At 44.2% G+C, this 17,683-nt stretch overlaps 1 protein-coding gene across 1 annotated transcript in view; it reads right to left on the bottom strand.

Annotated features, from left to right (window-relative positions):
- Tg (thyroglobulin) overlaps positions 1-17,683 on the bottom strand; it is a 185,934-nt gene that overhangs the window by 136,293 nt on the left and 31,958 nt on the right. Inside the window, exons 19-24 of the mRNA XM_013025192.1 lie at positions 15,419-15,575; positions 13,790-14,014; positions 7,424-7,573; positions 6,031-6,201; positions 3,054-3,170; positions 1,358-1,473 (exon numbers count right to left, since the gene is read on the bottom strand). Coding sequence (XP_012880646.1) covers positions 1,358-1,473; positions 3,054-3,170; positions 6,031-6,201; positions 7,424-7,573; positions 13,790-14,014; positions 15,419-15,575 — 936 coding nt within the window. The remainder of the gene's footprint in view (positions 1-1,357; positions 1,474-3,053; positions 3,171-6,030; positions 6,202-7,423; positions 7,574-13,789; positions 14,015-15,418; positions 15,576-17,683) is intronic.

The raw sequence follows: 17,683 nt of genomic DNA, 5'->3' as shown, positions 1-17,683 counted from the left end.
GTTTCTTTGGGCCTGGCTTACTTCACAGTCTTTCCATTTCCTAACAAATGGGGCAATGTCATTCTTTCTGATGGAGGCATAGAATTCCATTGTGTATATATACCACATTTTCTTGATCCATTTATCTACTGAGGGGCATCTCGATTGGTTTCATATCTTAGATATGGTAAATAATTCTGCAATAAACATGGTTGTGCTGGTAGCTTTAATATGGTCTTGTTTGTACAAGATCATTTGGGTAAATGCCCAAAAGTGGTATTGTTGGGTCATAGGGGAGCTCTATGTGAAGTCTTTTGAGGAATCTCCACACTACTTTCCAAAGTGGTTAAAAAGTTATGGCACAGGGCCATGACATATACCACTGTTAGTGATGTTGCAAAGTGTCTTTAGTAGATTTGCTTGTCCTTAGTAGAAGGCATAGCATAGACAATGTGCCCACAGAGGGGGTTGGTAGGCTGCCATTGAGAGAAAATACAGAATTATTTTCTCAGTACAGAAACATCAATCCCAAAAAGAAATTAAGGCAAATAACACAGATGATAACACACTCGCATGTAAACAAAAAACATGCTTATAAATACAGAAACATTTTCTGGAAGAGCCTATGTGAATCCACAGAGGAAAATGGGGATTTATATGGGCTGAAGATACCTTTCTACCTTAATTTGATGGTTCCACATATGTTTCCAATTTTCTACCAGCTTTGGCTTACAAAAGAGGCAATTTCATGCTTGGCACTGGTGGCTCACGCCTGTAATCCTAGCTACTCAGGAGGCTGAGATCTGAGGATCACAGTTCAAAGCCAGCCCGGGCAGGAAAGTCCATGAGATTCTTATCTCCAATAAACCACTAGAAAACTGGAAGTGGCGCTGGGGCTCAAGTGGTAGAGCACTCGCCTTGAACTGAAGAGCGCAGGGACAGCGCCCAAGCCCCACGACCGGCCAAAAAAAAAAAGAGGCAATTTCATGGGATTCTGAGAATACTTAACCTTCTAATCTTTGAGCCATAATCATGGTAGATTCTACAAAGGAATGGCTGCTGGGACCAAGGACTCAGAAGGGCAGATGGTATTTAGGACTCTAGACAGTGACCCCAGGGCATCGGGGCCTGAGGGGCGAGAACACTGAGGCGCCCTTCTAATTCTGTCAGGATGGGAAGCTGCTCCTGACATCATTGCCTTCTCTGTCAGTTTCTGGCCTGTGGCAGCTGCAAACTCCAAAGGCTCAGGGCTTTAAAGAACCAGAGACAACAAAAACGGACTGCTATCAGCCATCTTCTTCTGTCACCTGATGATTTGCAGAAGACAATAGAGCCTATCAGATACAGGATGGAAAAGGAGCGTCACCATCATGCCTACCTGCCCAGAAGTTGTGCAGACAAAGTTGTCACTCGTCCACGCATAGAAATCACATGAGACTTCTGACCCCGTTGTGGACACTGTGAGGAAGCTGCAGGTGTCATCCTCTGCACAGTCTGGAAGCACCCACGGGACAATCACTACAGGGCTGGCTCAGACAGGAGACTTCCCTGACTTACCCCAACCCACACATTGCACCCACCCCCACCGTAACAGTGTACCCACACACCAGCATTCACACACTATACCATACACACACTCATACTCTCCCCACATCTACTTTCACACACTCATACTATACCAGACAGTCAGTCACACTATGGGCTCACTGACTATATCACCTATACCACCACATTCACACTGTATGTGCACACTCACATTGTACGTACACTGCACATTCACATTGCACCACACACACTAATCATACTGTACCATACTCACACTATGCCACACACAAACTGCATCTATGTCCACATCATACCTCACACACACACACACACACACACACACACACACACACACACACACACACACACATTCAAGCTGTCTCCCATACCCTATGGCACTTTGTCATGGCATGCAAAAAAGACCAGCACAGGCCTGCTATGTGGACCCTGCTGATCCACACAGGTTGCCTAACTAAGAAGACCTTGTTCTCCTTTTCTGAAAAGGTAAGTGTCTTGCCAGATCTTCAAAGACAACCTCATTACCTTGCTCAACCTGTTGGCCATTTCCCATCACCTTTAGCTCAGTCAGTGTCTGAGGCTGGGATGGTTGGATTAACCATGTCCTGATCCTAACACATGGACTAGACTGTCCTGTCTCCTTGCCTCATACCATGTGGTTTTTCACCCTCTTGTTCTACCCAACTCTCTGGTGTGCCTTTCCAAGTCAAGCTGTGTGGCTACCACCAGGTGTATACACAGGTGTGGATGAGTGGGCTCTTCCTTCCAGCTTAAATAACTAACTGCTTTAATTCTGCATCCAGGTTGCTTTCTTGGTGCTGGCTCCTCAGGTCCACTCACTGTACCCCTTGGCATTATGCCTCCAGTTCCCTCAAACACCATGTGCTTTACATGTTTGTTCAATTCCTACTTCCTGTCTTGCCCTATGATTATGATACAAACAGCAGTGTATGCCCACCCTAGTCATCTTCCAAGGGCCTTTTGCTCAATGACTACACCATATTCTATCACTGACGAAGACCTATCTCTAAGGCTAAGATGGCTGGCCTTCATATCCATTAGCCTGGGCTTGAGCTTCTGCACTGCAGTTTGTTAACTCAGTGTCACTGAAGAAGTCACGGACAATCTCCATGCTCTCTCTTTCTCAACTGTAATTTGCGCCAACATTGGCCACTATGGATAGATACGCTGGGTACAGGCAGTGTATCTACATGTTTAGCAAATAGTTCTTATCATTGTCTCTCCATACACAAGTGGCTTTTCAGTGGACTAAGTTCAGTTATTTCTGTCCCTACATATTTATTATAATTCTTAGCATTTAGTAGCTACATGATAAACTCTGCAATGAAGTTATGGATTGTGCATACCATGTGGACATCAATTGGTTTGCAATGTGTTTGATAGGCTGGGTTTTTCATTATCGTTTAAGTGTTTGACACAATGTATTTTGCCAACATTGAAGAACATATTCTACATGATTCTCCATGCACCCATCTTCCCATATCCCTTACCTGCCAAGCACTGTACCAGAGAAGATTCAGAAACAGGGACTTTAGATCTGACTATGGCAGGAGCATCAGCACTGAAGACTACCTTCCATTCTGGAGCCTTCTCAAATTTCTGCATCACTGAAAATAAGACAGATTTGTGAACTCTGCCCTTGAAGGGTATAATGTATCACAACAATAGCTTTCATACAAACTAACAGTTTAAGTCCTGTATAATCAAGAAGCCCTACCCCATAAATTCCCTTAAAGTTCAGCTAGTCCTTCATAAGGGAGCTCAGGCATGCTGTCTCACCTCTGTTCATTGGCACTGTAACTTTCCAAGTTTCTCCTTTTCCACCTCATTATCAAGAGGTCAGAGGAAAAAATAATACTATATTAGGCTTTGTACTCACTTCTTCTCATTGTTTCTCGTTTTATTCTATCCAAGCTTGTATTTCCTTGCCTTTGTCTTTGAATGGTAATTATATCATATGATTTTATTGGAAATCTTCTATTCCTAAAACAACTTGAATTCTTTCTGAAATGAGGTAAGCTATTTTTAAAAAGAAAAGGCAGACATATGGATATGAGCATGTTGTGTGGCTCAGGCATTTGTACGACAGTGATTGTCTAAGCTATAAGTTAGCATCTGCTTCTCCAGTTATCATAGGCATAATTGAGATCTATTTGGTAGGAAAAGCAGTGCCACCTGCTCAAGGAACCAGGCTAGGAGGGAAGAAGAAAGATAATTTTCCAAGGCTACATGACGTGAGCTTCATTCCTTATCAAGTAAAAATAACATAGAACACAACTGTTAATGAGCAAGGTCTATGATCTAGGCCACAAACACCTTAGGATGCCAAAATTTTTCAGGTACCTATCAAAAATAGAACTCTCATCACTCAGCTAATAAGAGTAAAAATTGAAAAATGGGATTGTATCAAACTGAAAAGCTTCAGCGCAGAAAAGGAAGTAGTCACTAAACTACAGGGACAGGTTACATAATGGGAGAAAATCTTTGATGACTATAGATTGAATAAGAAATTAGTAACCAGAATCTACAGAAAGCCAAAAATACTACACTACTGAAGAATAAAAAGCTCCATTGATAAATGGGTAAACGAACCAAACAGACAATTCCCAAAAGAAAAAAATACAAATGGCCAATAAATACATGAAGAAATGTTCATCATTCCTACCCATAAAGGAAATACGAATAAAAATGACACTGAAATCTCACCTCACTCCTGTCATAATGGCTATTATCAAGAATGCAAACAACTAATGGTGGTAAGCATGTGGGGGAAAGGAACCCTCATACGTTGTTGGTAGGAATGTAAACTACTGCAATCACTATAGAACAGTGTGAAAGTTCCTCAAAAACTAAAACTAGAACTGCCAAATGATCCAGAGACACCACTCTCAGTATTTATCCAATGGAATGCTGATATAATGACACACTCACGTTCACTGCAGCAATATTTCTATAACTTGACAGTAGTCAAGATGCCCTAGGAGTCATGAATGGGTTAGGAAGCTGTGGTATGTACATATAGCAGAGTATTATTCAGCCATAAAGAAAAACAAAATGTGTGTGCAGGTAAATGGATGAAACTGGAGCTCATCGTGTTAAGCAAAGCAATCCAAATTCAGCAGAACTAGGGTAAAATCTTTTCTTCCATGTGTAGATGCTAGAGTTAAAAGATAACATGAACATGTAAACACACAGATTATGTGTATTCATGGCTTGTTTGTAATTGTGGGGCAGTTTGAGAGTATTAGAGAGGGGAAAGAAACAGAAAATTTGAGGATATACAATAGCAAAGCACAGTGAAGATGTGAATGAAGATAGAAAAACAAAACTCACTGAAAGGTCTTGAATTACAGAGGATAGGGAGAATAAAGACAAAGTACATGAGGGGACAATTTGGTTAAAATACTGTATATGTATGTGTGAAATAACCACAGTTCAACCCCTTTGAACAGTTAGCACACACTGTAAAATAACTTTGAATGGGCAAGAGTACAGAGGTCCTGTTGGTATGGAGGTACTATTGGAAAGCTGGGAAGGAGCTGGGGGGCAAATGGGAGATAGTGAAGAAGGATACATGTGGTTAAAATTCTTTATATGCCTGAGTGAAAAATGGAACAATGAAGCTTGTTGAGATTGGTTTGGGAGGAAGGAAGAGGAGCGAGTGATTGAAGGGGTGAGTACACTGTATGCATATACTAACATATTGAAGTAAACTCCTTATACAAGTAATTGAATTGATGTTAGTAAAAAAAATGAAATAAAAATGGAAAATTAGGATTTATTTTTAAGCCCAAACTATAAAAGTATTGGTTCTTTGCATGTATCTTTTCAAGCATGTATAGAATCACTCATCACACAGTTTTATAAATGAACCCATGTTCACAGGTTAAGCAACAGAGGTTGCTTAACATCAAGTCAATACATTCACATGTACTTAGTGAGATTTGATAAATCTAGGTAAAAGACACATCTACTCCATCTAAAGCCATGGGCTCTCTGTACAGAAAATAGACCAAGGGCATTGAGCATCAGAGACACTGAACAACGTGTTCTGAGTCACCCAGCAAGGAAGTTATGGAGTAAAGATTGACAACTCAATGTTTCCACAGTGCCCACATAGGCATGATGTGCTGCCTGACTGGCAGAAGCAAGCTTCCTACAGGAATGGACACAATGACAGGCGAACCCTAATTAAAGGTTCATTTCTTATGCAGACTAGAGTATTTAAGGGTGGGATCTTACAATGTCAGAAAATTGCTTTCAAATGATTCAAAAAAGCACAAATTATGAACACTTGTTGGATCTAGTAGAGTGTACTTGTTCATCTCTAGCCATGCAACCTCATATAGCTTAACATTTTTCAAAATTTAACGTGGGAGACAAATGCATGTCCCACATCTTTCCCTTTCTGTACAGTCCCAGAGACGCCATCTCATCGCCACAGCTACTGTACCCACAAGCACATACTCAGACACTGGGCGTCAGAGAGTGGGGTCTCTGTCTGAGACCACAGCAGTCTCCGCCCTTCTCCATCCACGCAGAAGGCCATTCCACTTCCCTGGTCCCTCTGGATGGCTTGGTACTGGCCATCCTGGCCACACTGCAGGCCCTCCTCATTCTTCTGACAGTCCGTGACACCTGGAAGGAGACATGGACCTAGAAATCAGGAACAGGTCCTGGGGTCCCAGGTATCAGCCGATGGAAAAGTCACCCATTTTACACATTCTGGTTTAAAAGTCTTCAGTGGCCTCATCCTCATCAAAGCACGACACTCGGGCTCCCTGTTCAGCTCCAGAAAGCATCCTTCTTCCCAGTGCTGTGAATGCACTCTGGGCCTCATTACACACTTTGGACTTCAAGAGCCCCTGCCCTCTGTTTCCATTTACTCAAACCCAGATTGAAGTATTGGCCCCACTGCTGCTGCCCCAGCTCCTGGCCCTTCACCATTTACTCTCCTCTACTATCTTGACTCCAGTGTGGGTTGTTCCTTCAAACTCTAGTGAAATTCACCCTTATTATGTGCTATGAAGAGAATGGAAACCATGCTAACTGGGGAGAGGTTCTAGGAAGTGATTAGCACTAGATAAGGCCATTAGATGACACAATTTAGGATAGGTCCCTCAATTGTATCTTGATAGTTTAATAAGAAGTGGCAGACAGCTAAGAACTGTGGCTCATGTCTGTCATCCTAGCAGGGTGGGAGGTCGAAACAAGAAGAAGGACAGTTTCAGGCCGGCCCAGGAAGAAAAGTCAGTAAGACTCCATCTCAACAGAAGAAGCTAGGTATGGTAGCACATGTCTGTCATCCCAACTATGATGGAAACCCTAAAATAGGTAGATCAAGGTCCAGGGACATGTCTAAGAATAAAGTAAAACAAGGTTGGAAGTATGGCTCAGTGCTATAATGCCTGCTTATTTTGCATGAGGCCCTTAGTTCTGGCCATCAAAAAAAAAACTAAACTAAAAATAGAAGAGGCAGAGAGACAAGAATCACAGACAGAAATAACCACACTCCTTATTGTGTGACTAATGCCCTCAACTCCTCTGGACTGCCATCTTTATATGCAGCCCGCAAAGCTTTGTACCTCCAGAACCATCTACCAAAAGGAAACTCTTTAGACAGTTACCTGCCTAGTTAGCCTGCATGTTTTTCTGTGTGCCTAGTGGTCCTTAATGGTGGACAGTATTGTCCCCTGTCATCACAAGAGATATTTGGCAATGTTCAGAGTGATGCTTGGTTATCATGATTTGGGGGAGTGAGTATTATCAGCATCTATTGGAGGCAGGCTAGTGCTGCCACCAAACACCTTCCCATGCCATGGCAAAGAAACATCTCCTTCAGAGCAGCCTCAGGACTTACAGTGAAGCTGGCTGAATGCTCCGGTGCTCACAGTGGTTCTTCTTGCAGGACATGGGGCACAGGCCACGCTGCCTACATGCTCTTGGTAGAATCCAACAGGACAGGGGATGCATTGCTCATCCTGAGCATAGCTGCCTTCAGGACACTTAACTAGGAAAAAAAGTAGAGACGTGAGCTTAAAGAACAAAACACTAGATTTACAATAACAGCCCCAGAATAAGGGGTATGTGAACCTCTAAAACCAGCACAATGGTCCATCCAGAAATTAATATCCACTGAGATCCAGGTGTACCTCAGGCTCCAAAGCCAAGGTAAAGCTGTGAGAAGGCAAACCAGCCTTTCTCTTGCAGTAGAAGAGGGAGGCAGACAAGTTCTTCAGGCTTGTGTAACATGGAGCGTATTGGTAATGGAAAGACCCTCTGAAGGGTGACCCTTGAGACAAAATGATAAGAATAATCCCAGGAAACAATGCAAGAGAACAGAAATCTCAGGGGGCGGCAACAAGAGCAACATTCTCACTATATCTAAGGAATAGCAAGAAAAATGTCCAACAAAGCCAGCTATGGAGCCAGAGTTCAGTTTGTCGAGGGGCAAAATGGCAGGAAGATGAAGATAGCCTATAAGATGTGGATCCAGTAATACATTTCCATGGGAATGTCTCTAAAACCTAAAGGTGTGTGATGGGGTGTGGTAGGAAGCAGAAAGGTTGTGAGTTTCCTCACTGCCCACTGTACCTGTGTAAGGGACTGTAGAATTTCTAGAGGTTCCATTTCCCTTTCCTTTTGGAATAATGAACTTATAGTACCTATCATTTGAGGAAGTCTTTCCTGCAGCCAACTTCAATGCCTGTTCTGTCCAAACAGGCTGTTCTTGCTCTGTGGGGATGTTCCAATTCAAAACCTCCATTTCTGTGGCCTCCCTCTCTGTCAGCCAGTCTCTAATAACATGGCTCACACTTGGGACAAGAATAAGGGTATAAGATTAAAGAATGTTCTTGCTAGCAGGGCTATTGAGTTTTTGATGGTCTTAGAAATCCCAAGGTCAGGGCTAGGAAGGTGGCTCAGTGGTAGAGCGCTTGCCTTGCATGCCTGAGGCCCTGGGTTCGATTCCTCAGCACCACATAAGCAAAAAGAAAAAAGCCGGAAGTGATGCTGTGGCTCAAGTGGTAGAGTGCTAGCCTTGAGCTGAAGAGCTGAGGGACAGCGCCCAGGCCCAGAGTTCACGCCCCATGACCAGACCCCCCCAAAAAAAAACAAAAAAAAAAAGAAATCCCAAGGTCAGCCTTGAGGGTGAGAACACCCTTAAACTTGGTGTCCTGGATAATAGTCTTTCCCGAGACAGACTGTGCATGGGCTGATTCTCAGTGTTTCCTGTCCCTTGGGTTCAAATACTCCCAATTCCTTCACTAATACCCACAGGCTAAAAGGCCAGGAACCTACTCAAAGAGACTCATATATCATAAGATAAGATTTCTAAGGTCAGATCCTAGGATCTCTACTCTAAGGCTAGCATAGAAACTCGGCCATGTTAATTTGTTATGGCTCAGAGGACAAGTGGAATAATCTTTTTGCTCTCTTTCCTGATCCAGTGTGTGTTGTCCACAAGTTTGTCAAATAATTTCCAGGACTGAGCTTTTACTCAGTGTAAGGTGGGAGCTGAAATCTCACTTACGCTTTAAGCATACTGACCCTCTGCTGCACTCATCTGTGTTGTCTACATGCATTAACATATCACTGCCAAAAGCTAGCATTTTAGTTCACAGGTAGGAAAGCTAAACCCCAGTGTGCTCATGCATGACTTGGTAGTTGGCTTTTCTGGAAAAGGCAGTGGGAAATGAAATTATAAAAACATACCAGGTATAGAGCCTGATGTTTTGAAGTGCTAACCCACAATCCAATGAGAAAGGTATCATCTATATTCTGGAATATAGAAAATTGAGGATCAAGGTTGACCAGACAGTGAGGCCAAGAGAGGTGAGAATGCAATCTCATCTCTTCATCTCTAAATCAAAGCCTGGGTTCTACTCCCGGTCCAACAACCTCCTCTGGTAAAGAAACCAGCACAATGGAATGAGATGCACCAAGATGGAGCCAGTGTTGATATAGCAACCAACTGTCTCTGCTCTGCATATGCACTTGGCACTTCTGAGTAAAGCAGAAACTTAAGGCACTAATTGGAGACTGTTTTCTAATCTGCCCCAAGCAAAATATCTTCCCCAGTGAGTGGAGTTTTGTTATTTTTATGAGTCAGGTTGTTGATGAACAACCTCCAGCACTTTAGAACTGGGATTACTTTTATGAGCACAAGCACTCCAAATTTAGTGCTAAAAGCAAATAAAAGTTTGCTGGCCAGCCTGAAAGACCTTGTCGGCACAACTCAGGGTGCTGGGCAGGACAAAAAGAAGAGAGCTACCTTCTTGCTGTAAACCTAACAAGCCCCACACCTCCTCTCTGCCCCAGGCATGTGTGCTGTTTCCTCCCATGGTCCTTCATATCAAGAGTCTTTTCATCTACTGGCACTTTGTAGGTCAGAGTAAGACTGCAGCTAGCAGACCACTACCATTCATTCCCTCAGTAGGTAGCTGGTCTTAAGACAGAGAGGAAGTCCCTGCTTATCTCTCCAGCCACCTCCTGCCATTTTCCCCATAGACTCCATTCTTCTACAGTCTATAACATAGATACTTTCCCTAAACACACATACACACACACACACACACACACACACACACACACGAGCCTGCTTCCTATCTGCTTTTGTTTTTAGCAGAAACTGCTACTCATCTGTCCAGAGCTCATGCTTGTGGTCCCAGAACAACACACATCCCTCACAGTCCCAATAAGTGGAAGTTTTGTTCTCATGACTATCCAGACACCTATTTCCCTATATTTCCCCCAAATAAACTGAATTTCTTCAAAGTGGAGCTATGTCTGTCTTTTGCTTTTCTGAACATGTGACATGGTTTTTAGGGAGATAATTATATAAAGCTTGGCCATATGGATGGATATATCAATTGATGGATGAATGGATGACAGATGGATGAATGGAAGAAAGAAAAAAGAGGAAGGAAGGAGCAAGAAGGGAGGAGAGAAAGACATAGCATATTTCTTCAGAAAAAAAAATCCATAAAGGACTAGTTCTATTATAAGAATTTATAGTGAATAAGTGAAAGTTCATTCTGAATAGAATGAAAACTGGAAAGCCTAGACAATCTCCCTGTGATCCTCCTTTATGAGCCAGTCTGCTATGAAGGATTCCAGCAGGAAATCCCAAGGAGCCATAGAGCAGGCCTTGAGACAGTAAGGTGAACTGTACCTCACAGCAATGCCCAGGTCTCTATCACTGTTGCCCAGTCTACGAGAGGCATGGAGGATGGATGCTCCCACTGTGCCCTGAGTCACTATCCTCCCAAGGGCCATCTAGATAAGTTCCCTGAGGTGACTCACATAAAGTCTGATCCATCTCCACAGGACAATGTCCTACCTTATAACCTCACAGCTGTGTTCCAGATGTGTTTGAGAAGGGCAAGAGCCAAAGATAGATACCAGAGGGTGAGATTTTACTGCACCCCCTGTTGAGAATTGAAATGAGTGATGCACATAATCAAAGAATTTGAGGACAGATGGTAATAAACTTAAATCTCAGTACTGCCAATGGACTACAAAACCATTGTCTGAGATTTGGTTATGAGCCAAGAGTTTTTTGTGGTTTTTTTGGGGGGAGGGGAGGGTCTGGTCATGGGGCCTGAACTCAGGGCCTGGGTGCTGTCCCTCAGCTCTTCAGCTCAAGGCTAGTGCTCTACCACTTGAGCCACAGCATCACTTCCGGCTTTTTTCTTTTTGCTTATGTGGTGCTGAGGAATCGAACCCAGGGCCTCAGGCATGCAAGGCAAGTGCTCTACCACTGAGCCAACTTCCTGGCCCTGAGCCAAGAGTTTTGAATCAATTATTTATTGTTTTCCAAGACAAGGTCCCATGGCATAGTTATTATTACTGTTTTCCATTGAGGAGAGTGACTTCCTTAACTTCCACAACAAGAAAGAGTTGAAGCCAGGACTTAAGCTGGAATGTGTCTGATTTCAACAAGAACTTTTTTTTCCTACAGTATATATGTATAACCACATACCACTGTTTTTCTCATTCATGATATGGGACTAGTAATGCTCAACTGTCTGGACAGAGAAATGCTAACAAGGCCTCCACACATATCAGAGAACTACTAAGGGATGATTGATACTGGAGGAAACCCAAGACTTTCAGTACTCTTCATGAATTCCATTCTAGATCTTTCTCTTTTTGGAGTAAGGGGGTGGGGCTAAATGGTATGATGGACAATCCTTTGTGAGTCAGGGAAAACAATGCCACAATTGTTTTCCACTGATCCTTGGCAGAAAAAAATGTGACTCTCTTGTTTTTGAAGAAAAGCCTCCTGGGAAAAACCTATGGCTGTGCTTCCTTCCCAGGCATCATTCTGTGGCTCTCTCTGTGCCTTCGAAGTCTTTGCTCCCCTTAAGCTGGTTGCTGATTCCTGGGTCCCTAGTGGACACGCATAGGGTCTCTCCTCTCCTTTCCCACATACATCTCCTGTGTGAACAGGAATTTATAGTGGCTATTAATACAGTCCCTCAGAAGAAAGCTCAAGGTGGAATTTCTAACCAGCTGCTTCATTTGCTGTGCATGTTCATGTACTCAGACATAAAAATGTACACACATGTAGTATATGCAGGAACACATGAGTATACACACATAAACACATACACACATGCACACAAATACGTGTATTCACATAGTATCCATTGAAGCACATGTATGTGGGCAAATATGCATGCAAACTCATGTGCATATATACATCCATGCCCATGTGTAATCCACTCTTCCAGTGTCTGGCAGGAGAACCAAGGACTCCTTACATTAAAGTCAGAGAACCAGGTGACAGATGTCTCTGTGTGACTCCTCCTCTGGGACCCTGTCCCATCCATTGCTCCCACTTCCTGCCTGTCCTTGGGTGTGAGCAGCTCTGGTGATGTGGTAAGACAGAACATAGGCTCTTGTCCCCTGACACTCAGGTGACATTGACTCACTCTTCTGTAGGTGAGCCTGCTTTGGGGATGACAGGTATATATTCCATTAAATCTGACCCTCAGCATTCCTGTCAGTCTAATGGAGAAATACCCTGTCGCCAACGACCCTTATGAGAATTTCCTTGCAAAGTCACATTGAAAACTGCAAACCCTCTGTAAACATTTGTGAGAAGTGGTTGGGCTTCTGTTGCCTGGGCTAAGAATTAACTGTATCTCCAATCCAGTGTGGGGGTCAGAATTTGGTACAGATTTCAAAAAAGGAAAGGCCATGTAGTTTTTGTGTTGTAACCAATATAAATAATGCATGTGGGGGGATGAGAGCATCTCTCTTTGTCTAAAAATAAATAATTAGAGCCTGTCCATCTCCCTCCACACTGCAAGAAGCATCTCACTCTGAAACCCTCAATGTTGCAATTGTCCCAAAGGTCACAGTCCCAATCCCTGGAATCCGTTGGTTTACTAAGTTATGTGGCAAAGATAAACGAAGGTTATAGTTAAGATTAAGGTCACAAATCAACTAATCTTGTGATGGAGTGGGGAGTATCCTGAATTACCTAGCTGTGTGTCGTTAAAAGTGTTTCTAAATCAGAAGATGAGGCATAGAGACCAGGGTCAGTGAGCTGCCATACTGTGGCCTTTGATAATAGAAAAGGAAAGATGCTAACCATGAATCGCAGCCTCTAGAAACTGCGAAGGCAAGAAGCTTATCACCTGAGGGATGCTAGGAAGAATACAGCCTACCAAGTTTCATTTTAGCCAAGCTGAAATGGAACCTGCAGAAATGTAAGGTAAACAACTGATTCTAAGCCAATAACTCTGTGGTAATATGGTAATGGTGGGAAAGGAACACAGCTTTCATCCAACAGATTTGCAGGTGCATCCCTGTGAAACTGTTGTCCAAAGATGCTCAAGGGCAAGAGTAAGAGCAGTCCAAGAAAACCACCTACAGAATTCCTTCCCTGAGTCAGAGTCTGGGCTGGTAAATGGCCACCTAGGGACTGTATTTAGTGATATATTGCCACAGGCAGGCCAAGAAACGTCCACTCAAACTGCAGAGTAGATATCAGCCTTATTTGCAAAGACAGAGCAGCCTAGCCCCAGGGTCCAAGCCAGTCCAAACCTCCTAATGGGTAAGGACTATCAAGTAACGTTCAATCAGAGAGGAAGGTCAAAAATGTTCCTTGACTGAACCCATGAGTGATTCTCAACTCCATGTGTCTCCAGAGCCCAGCTCCTCCCAAAGCCTACTAGGGCTCCACAGGGCAGGACATGAAGAGAAGTGGACCTACCGCACCCCAGAGGGTCCTGATTGGTCTCCCTCATGGCTGGTACACGGTAGAATCCCTCCAAGCACCCAAACCGTGTGCTGGGAGAGGTGCTATCGCTGTCGCCTTGGATGAAACGGAGGGTGGCATCTGCCTGGAACGTTTTGGAGTCCAGATGGAGCTGGAACGTGCCACTTCGGATCAGATCTGCAAAGCGTGCTAGGAGATCCTGGCCCACCAAGGCCCTCTCTGTAAGACACAAGAGGAGACGGAGGTCACCTCACTGTGCTCGGCGAAGGTCCACAGAGAAGCTACACGGAATACTCTGGCTGAAAAGAAATAGACATGTGGTCTCTCCTTGTACAGAAAGACAAACTGAGGGGAACTTCACCCAGGAGTGAGCGGCACAAGTAAGAATCCCACCCAGGTCTTGGGCTGCTGCCACTTCTGTGGTCACTGTGGTACCAATGCAATGCAGGTCATCTTGGAACAGGATGTCATAACTAAGCCACTGACCTAAGATTCACTGTTCAGATACTCAGCCATGGAAACCTTAGAAGCCAATGGCTCTGAGCCTCAGTTTTAATATGAGCCAAATAAACCCAGGGATGCTTCTCTTGCAGTTGGTGAGGATGTTAAGGGCTACCCCAAGGGGGAAATAAAGACTGCCTGGAGGCACTCACTCTGCTACAGTGTTCAGCTAAACCCAAGGTCTATGGAAACCCTAGGGTTCTAAGACAAATGCAGATGAGCACCGCAGGAGGAGCTGAGTGGCTCCTCAGGCATTGAGCATCCATGCCACCATGGGCTTCAGGAAAGCTAGCCATGACCTGAAGCCACCATCCGAATGGCTTCTACCTGGGATACTGTCTCATGTTATTATGTGTCAGATCTGCCCACATTTATCCAGATCCTTTCTGGAAGAGGACTGATGGGAAGCTAGCTTCATGATGCTGAACAAGGAATGGTTTCCATGACAACAGAAAGAGGACAGGACAAATGGCATTGCAATCTGTTTCCTGAGTTGTGCCCTGGAGTATGTTTGTTAAAACTTTTCCCTCACTGAACTTTCCCCTCATTCAGCTATTCTGGGTCACCCTGGGTGTTTGGCCACTGCACGAGAGTTAGAAAGAGAGTGACTGCCCTTGCCTCTGGTTACAAGTATCTGAATTACTTAGCACCCTACCTGGAAGTTCAGCTACGCATGCTCACGGTAGCCAGCATAGATTCCGTTCTATCCCATCTTCCTGTATCACTGTGCTCTCTCATTCATCCAGCTTGTAACTATCTGGTCCTACGTAGTGACAGGGTCTGAGGTATTTTACAAATGGGTTAGGACATAAACTATAAACTAGCAAAGAGGCTCTTGCCCCACCCCACTCTGTTCTTCACACTGTGGTCTCTCCCTTCTGTGCAGAGGAAACTGGGCCTTAGAAGACCTCATGAAACCACAGGTAGGTTCTTTCATGTCTGTGATACTGTTCACTACTCACCAGAGTTCTGCTGCTTTTTATACACTCTTGAATGCATAGCTCCTGCCACGGACCGGGTATGTGACTCTTCCCCTCCATTGACCCAGAAAGCCCACATATCTTTACCAGCTGTAGAGTCTGTGACTCAGAGAGGCTACCTGGCATTTTTAAGTCAGCATACCAATGTCATACAAATCTGGAAGAGAGGCTGCTGGGAGGTCCTCAAGCCGTGCCTTCCATGTGACGTTCACTCCTAAACGTTCGGCAGTCAGGCACCCCACCTGCACTGAAGAATTGTCGCAGACAGGAATGGACACCAGGGACCCGAAAGTCTTCACCTGCATGGAGAATGACGCCCTCAATTCAGGGACACAGGCACATCCCAACGGTGCCAAGCCCCTGCCAGAGGACAGAAGGACTTATGTCACTTCCTGTCCACCAGGTGGACCAGGACAGGCACCTTCCTCACCCCAGGAAACAAGGTTCAAGGACAATAACAAGTGCCCTGGTCACCCAGCGAAGAGGTGCAAGTGGAAGAATTGCTGAGTTCTGTGCACTGACAACCCAAGTGCTCCTAGCTCTTCTCACCATATCCACTAGTGACAGCCTTGTGTTAACCATCAGACACCCAGTAGGACATACCCCACATACGTCCTACCCCATAGCATCCACTGGCTTTTTTGGCTGTATGTCTCCATGACCCTTACAGCCTAAATAGGCTACATCAAACTTGTGGACTGTCTATGAACAGTTGAACAGCAGATTCCTCAGGCCAGTGTCAGGGCAGGGAGACCATTGTTGAGTACTGTTAGATCAAAGAAAGAGCCCAGCATGGATCCAGGGTAAAACACAAGCCACATCTTTCCCTCTTCACATCATCCTCTTTGAAAGAATATCTTAGCCCATCTGGCTGCTGTAACAAAAAGCTGTAGACCTGGTGGCTTGTAAACAATGGAAATTCATTCCCTAAGTTCTGGAGGCTGGAAGTCCAAGATCAAGGTGACAGAAGATTCAGCATTGGTAGCAAGTTCTTCCTAGACAATGTGTTTCCATGTGTCTGTGCACCATGCTATACCATCCACAACAGTGAGTGCATATGGGTGTTCTATAGTGAGAACCTGCCATGTGGCAGGCACTTTATATTTATAGGAAGCAATATAGCACAATGTTTGCACATTTCCATTAGTCAGGCCCTGTGAGATGTGCTTTAAATACATGAGCTGGTTTGATCTCCAGAACAAATATATGAGATTGGGACCATGATTGCCCCCCTAATATTATAGATGAAGAATCACCCTGAAAAGGCTAAGGAACTACCTAGGCTCCCATGTCCAGGAAGTGGTTCATCCTGGACTTGAAACCAAGGCAGTTCTAGAATACGTAAGACTCTTAGCAGTGTCAAGAGCTTAAGACTTGGGAGCCATGTATTTTCTCACTGAATCTGTCCTCCAAAGTGGGTATTCCTAGCTACAGAGGAAAGATGATGTAGGTGAAGCTCAGTAAGGTTGGTAGAGGTCCAGGTCATGCTGGGAACACTTTGGAGGCTAGATTGGAACCCAGATCTGTCAACCATGGAACAATGTACATCATCTCCGACTGAAGATAAGACCTGCCCCAGGCTTAGATCCTCTTTGCTTATGGTTACCCCTTGATACTTTGTCCTGGAACTGCTCACCACTAGGTTCCTAACCAGGCTTCCTCACCCTCTTGTATAGCGCAGAAGATTCTGTCTTGACTTGAGTTCTAACCAGGGTTCTGGGCCTCAGTCTTGGCCAATGGAAATAGAAACAAGCACTAACCTAGTTTTCAATAGCTCAAGTGATGTCGTGAAATGACTTATCCCCTTGCTTAAAGTACCTGCCTAGAAAACTCCAGGCTGCAAGGAGAATGGACTGGTGGCCCCAGACAACACTTGGGTCCCGCCTCTTATGGGAGACAGAGACAAAGTTCACCAATGACCTGCTGGCAAACAACCAGGTGGGCTTTGTAAGACCCACTTCTTCTTCCAGCTGATTTTGAAAATTTCCATTTCCCTGGCTTTCCCAAGTCCTTGCTCTTCTCTTCCCTATTCTCTTGTTGTCTCTTTAAAATTTTAGTCACTGTGGACAAACTGAAGTTGAATTCAGTTTCTGATGGACTCATCGCCTCATTGCACTGGTTTATAGCTATATAATATGCCCTTACCATTTTAATTGGTGTCTGCTTAGTTTATCTTGAATCATGCTCAGACCATAAACCATGCCTGGCCTGAGACAGACAAACATTTGTTAATGCAAGAATGAATGGATGAATGAATTAATGAATGAATGAACCAATCAGGTACGGTGAAAGTCAAGACAATCCTAGGCCATCTAAGCTATATGGAATCTTGATCAGTGTATACCTCCTCTGCAGGATTTGGTGAATCCATGTGCTAGTTGAAGCATGGTGGCACCCACAGCAAGAT

The sequence above is a fragment of the Dipodomys ordii genome, unplaced genomic scaffold (assembly GCF_000151885.1).
Source record: "Dipodomys ordii isolate 6190 unplaced genomic scaffold, Dord_2.0 Scaffold82, whole genome shotgun sequence".
NCBI lineage: Eukaryota > Metazoa > Chordata > Mammalia > Rodentia > Heteromyidae > Dipodomys > Dipodomys ordii.
This window is presented reverse-complemented; position numbering and strand designations above follow the sequence as displayed.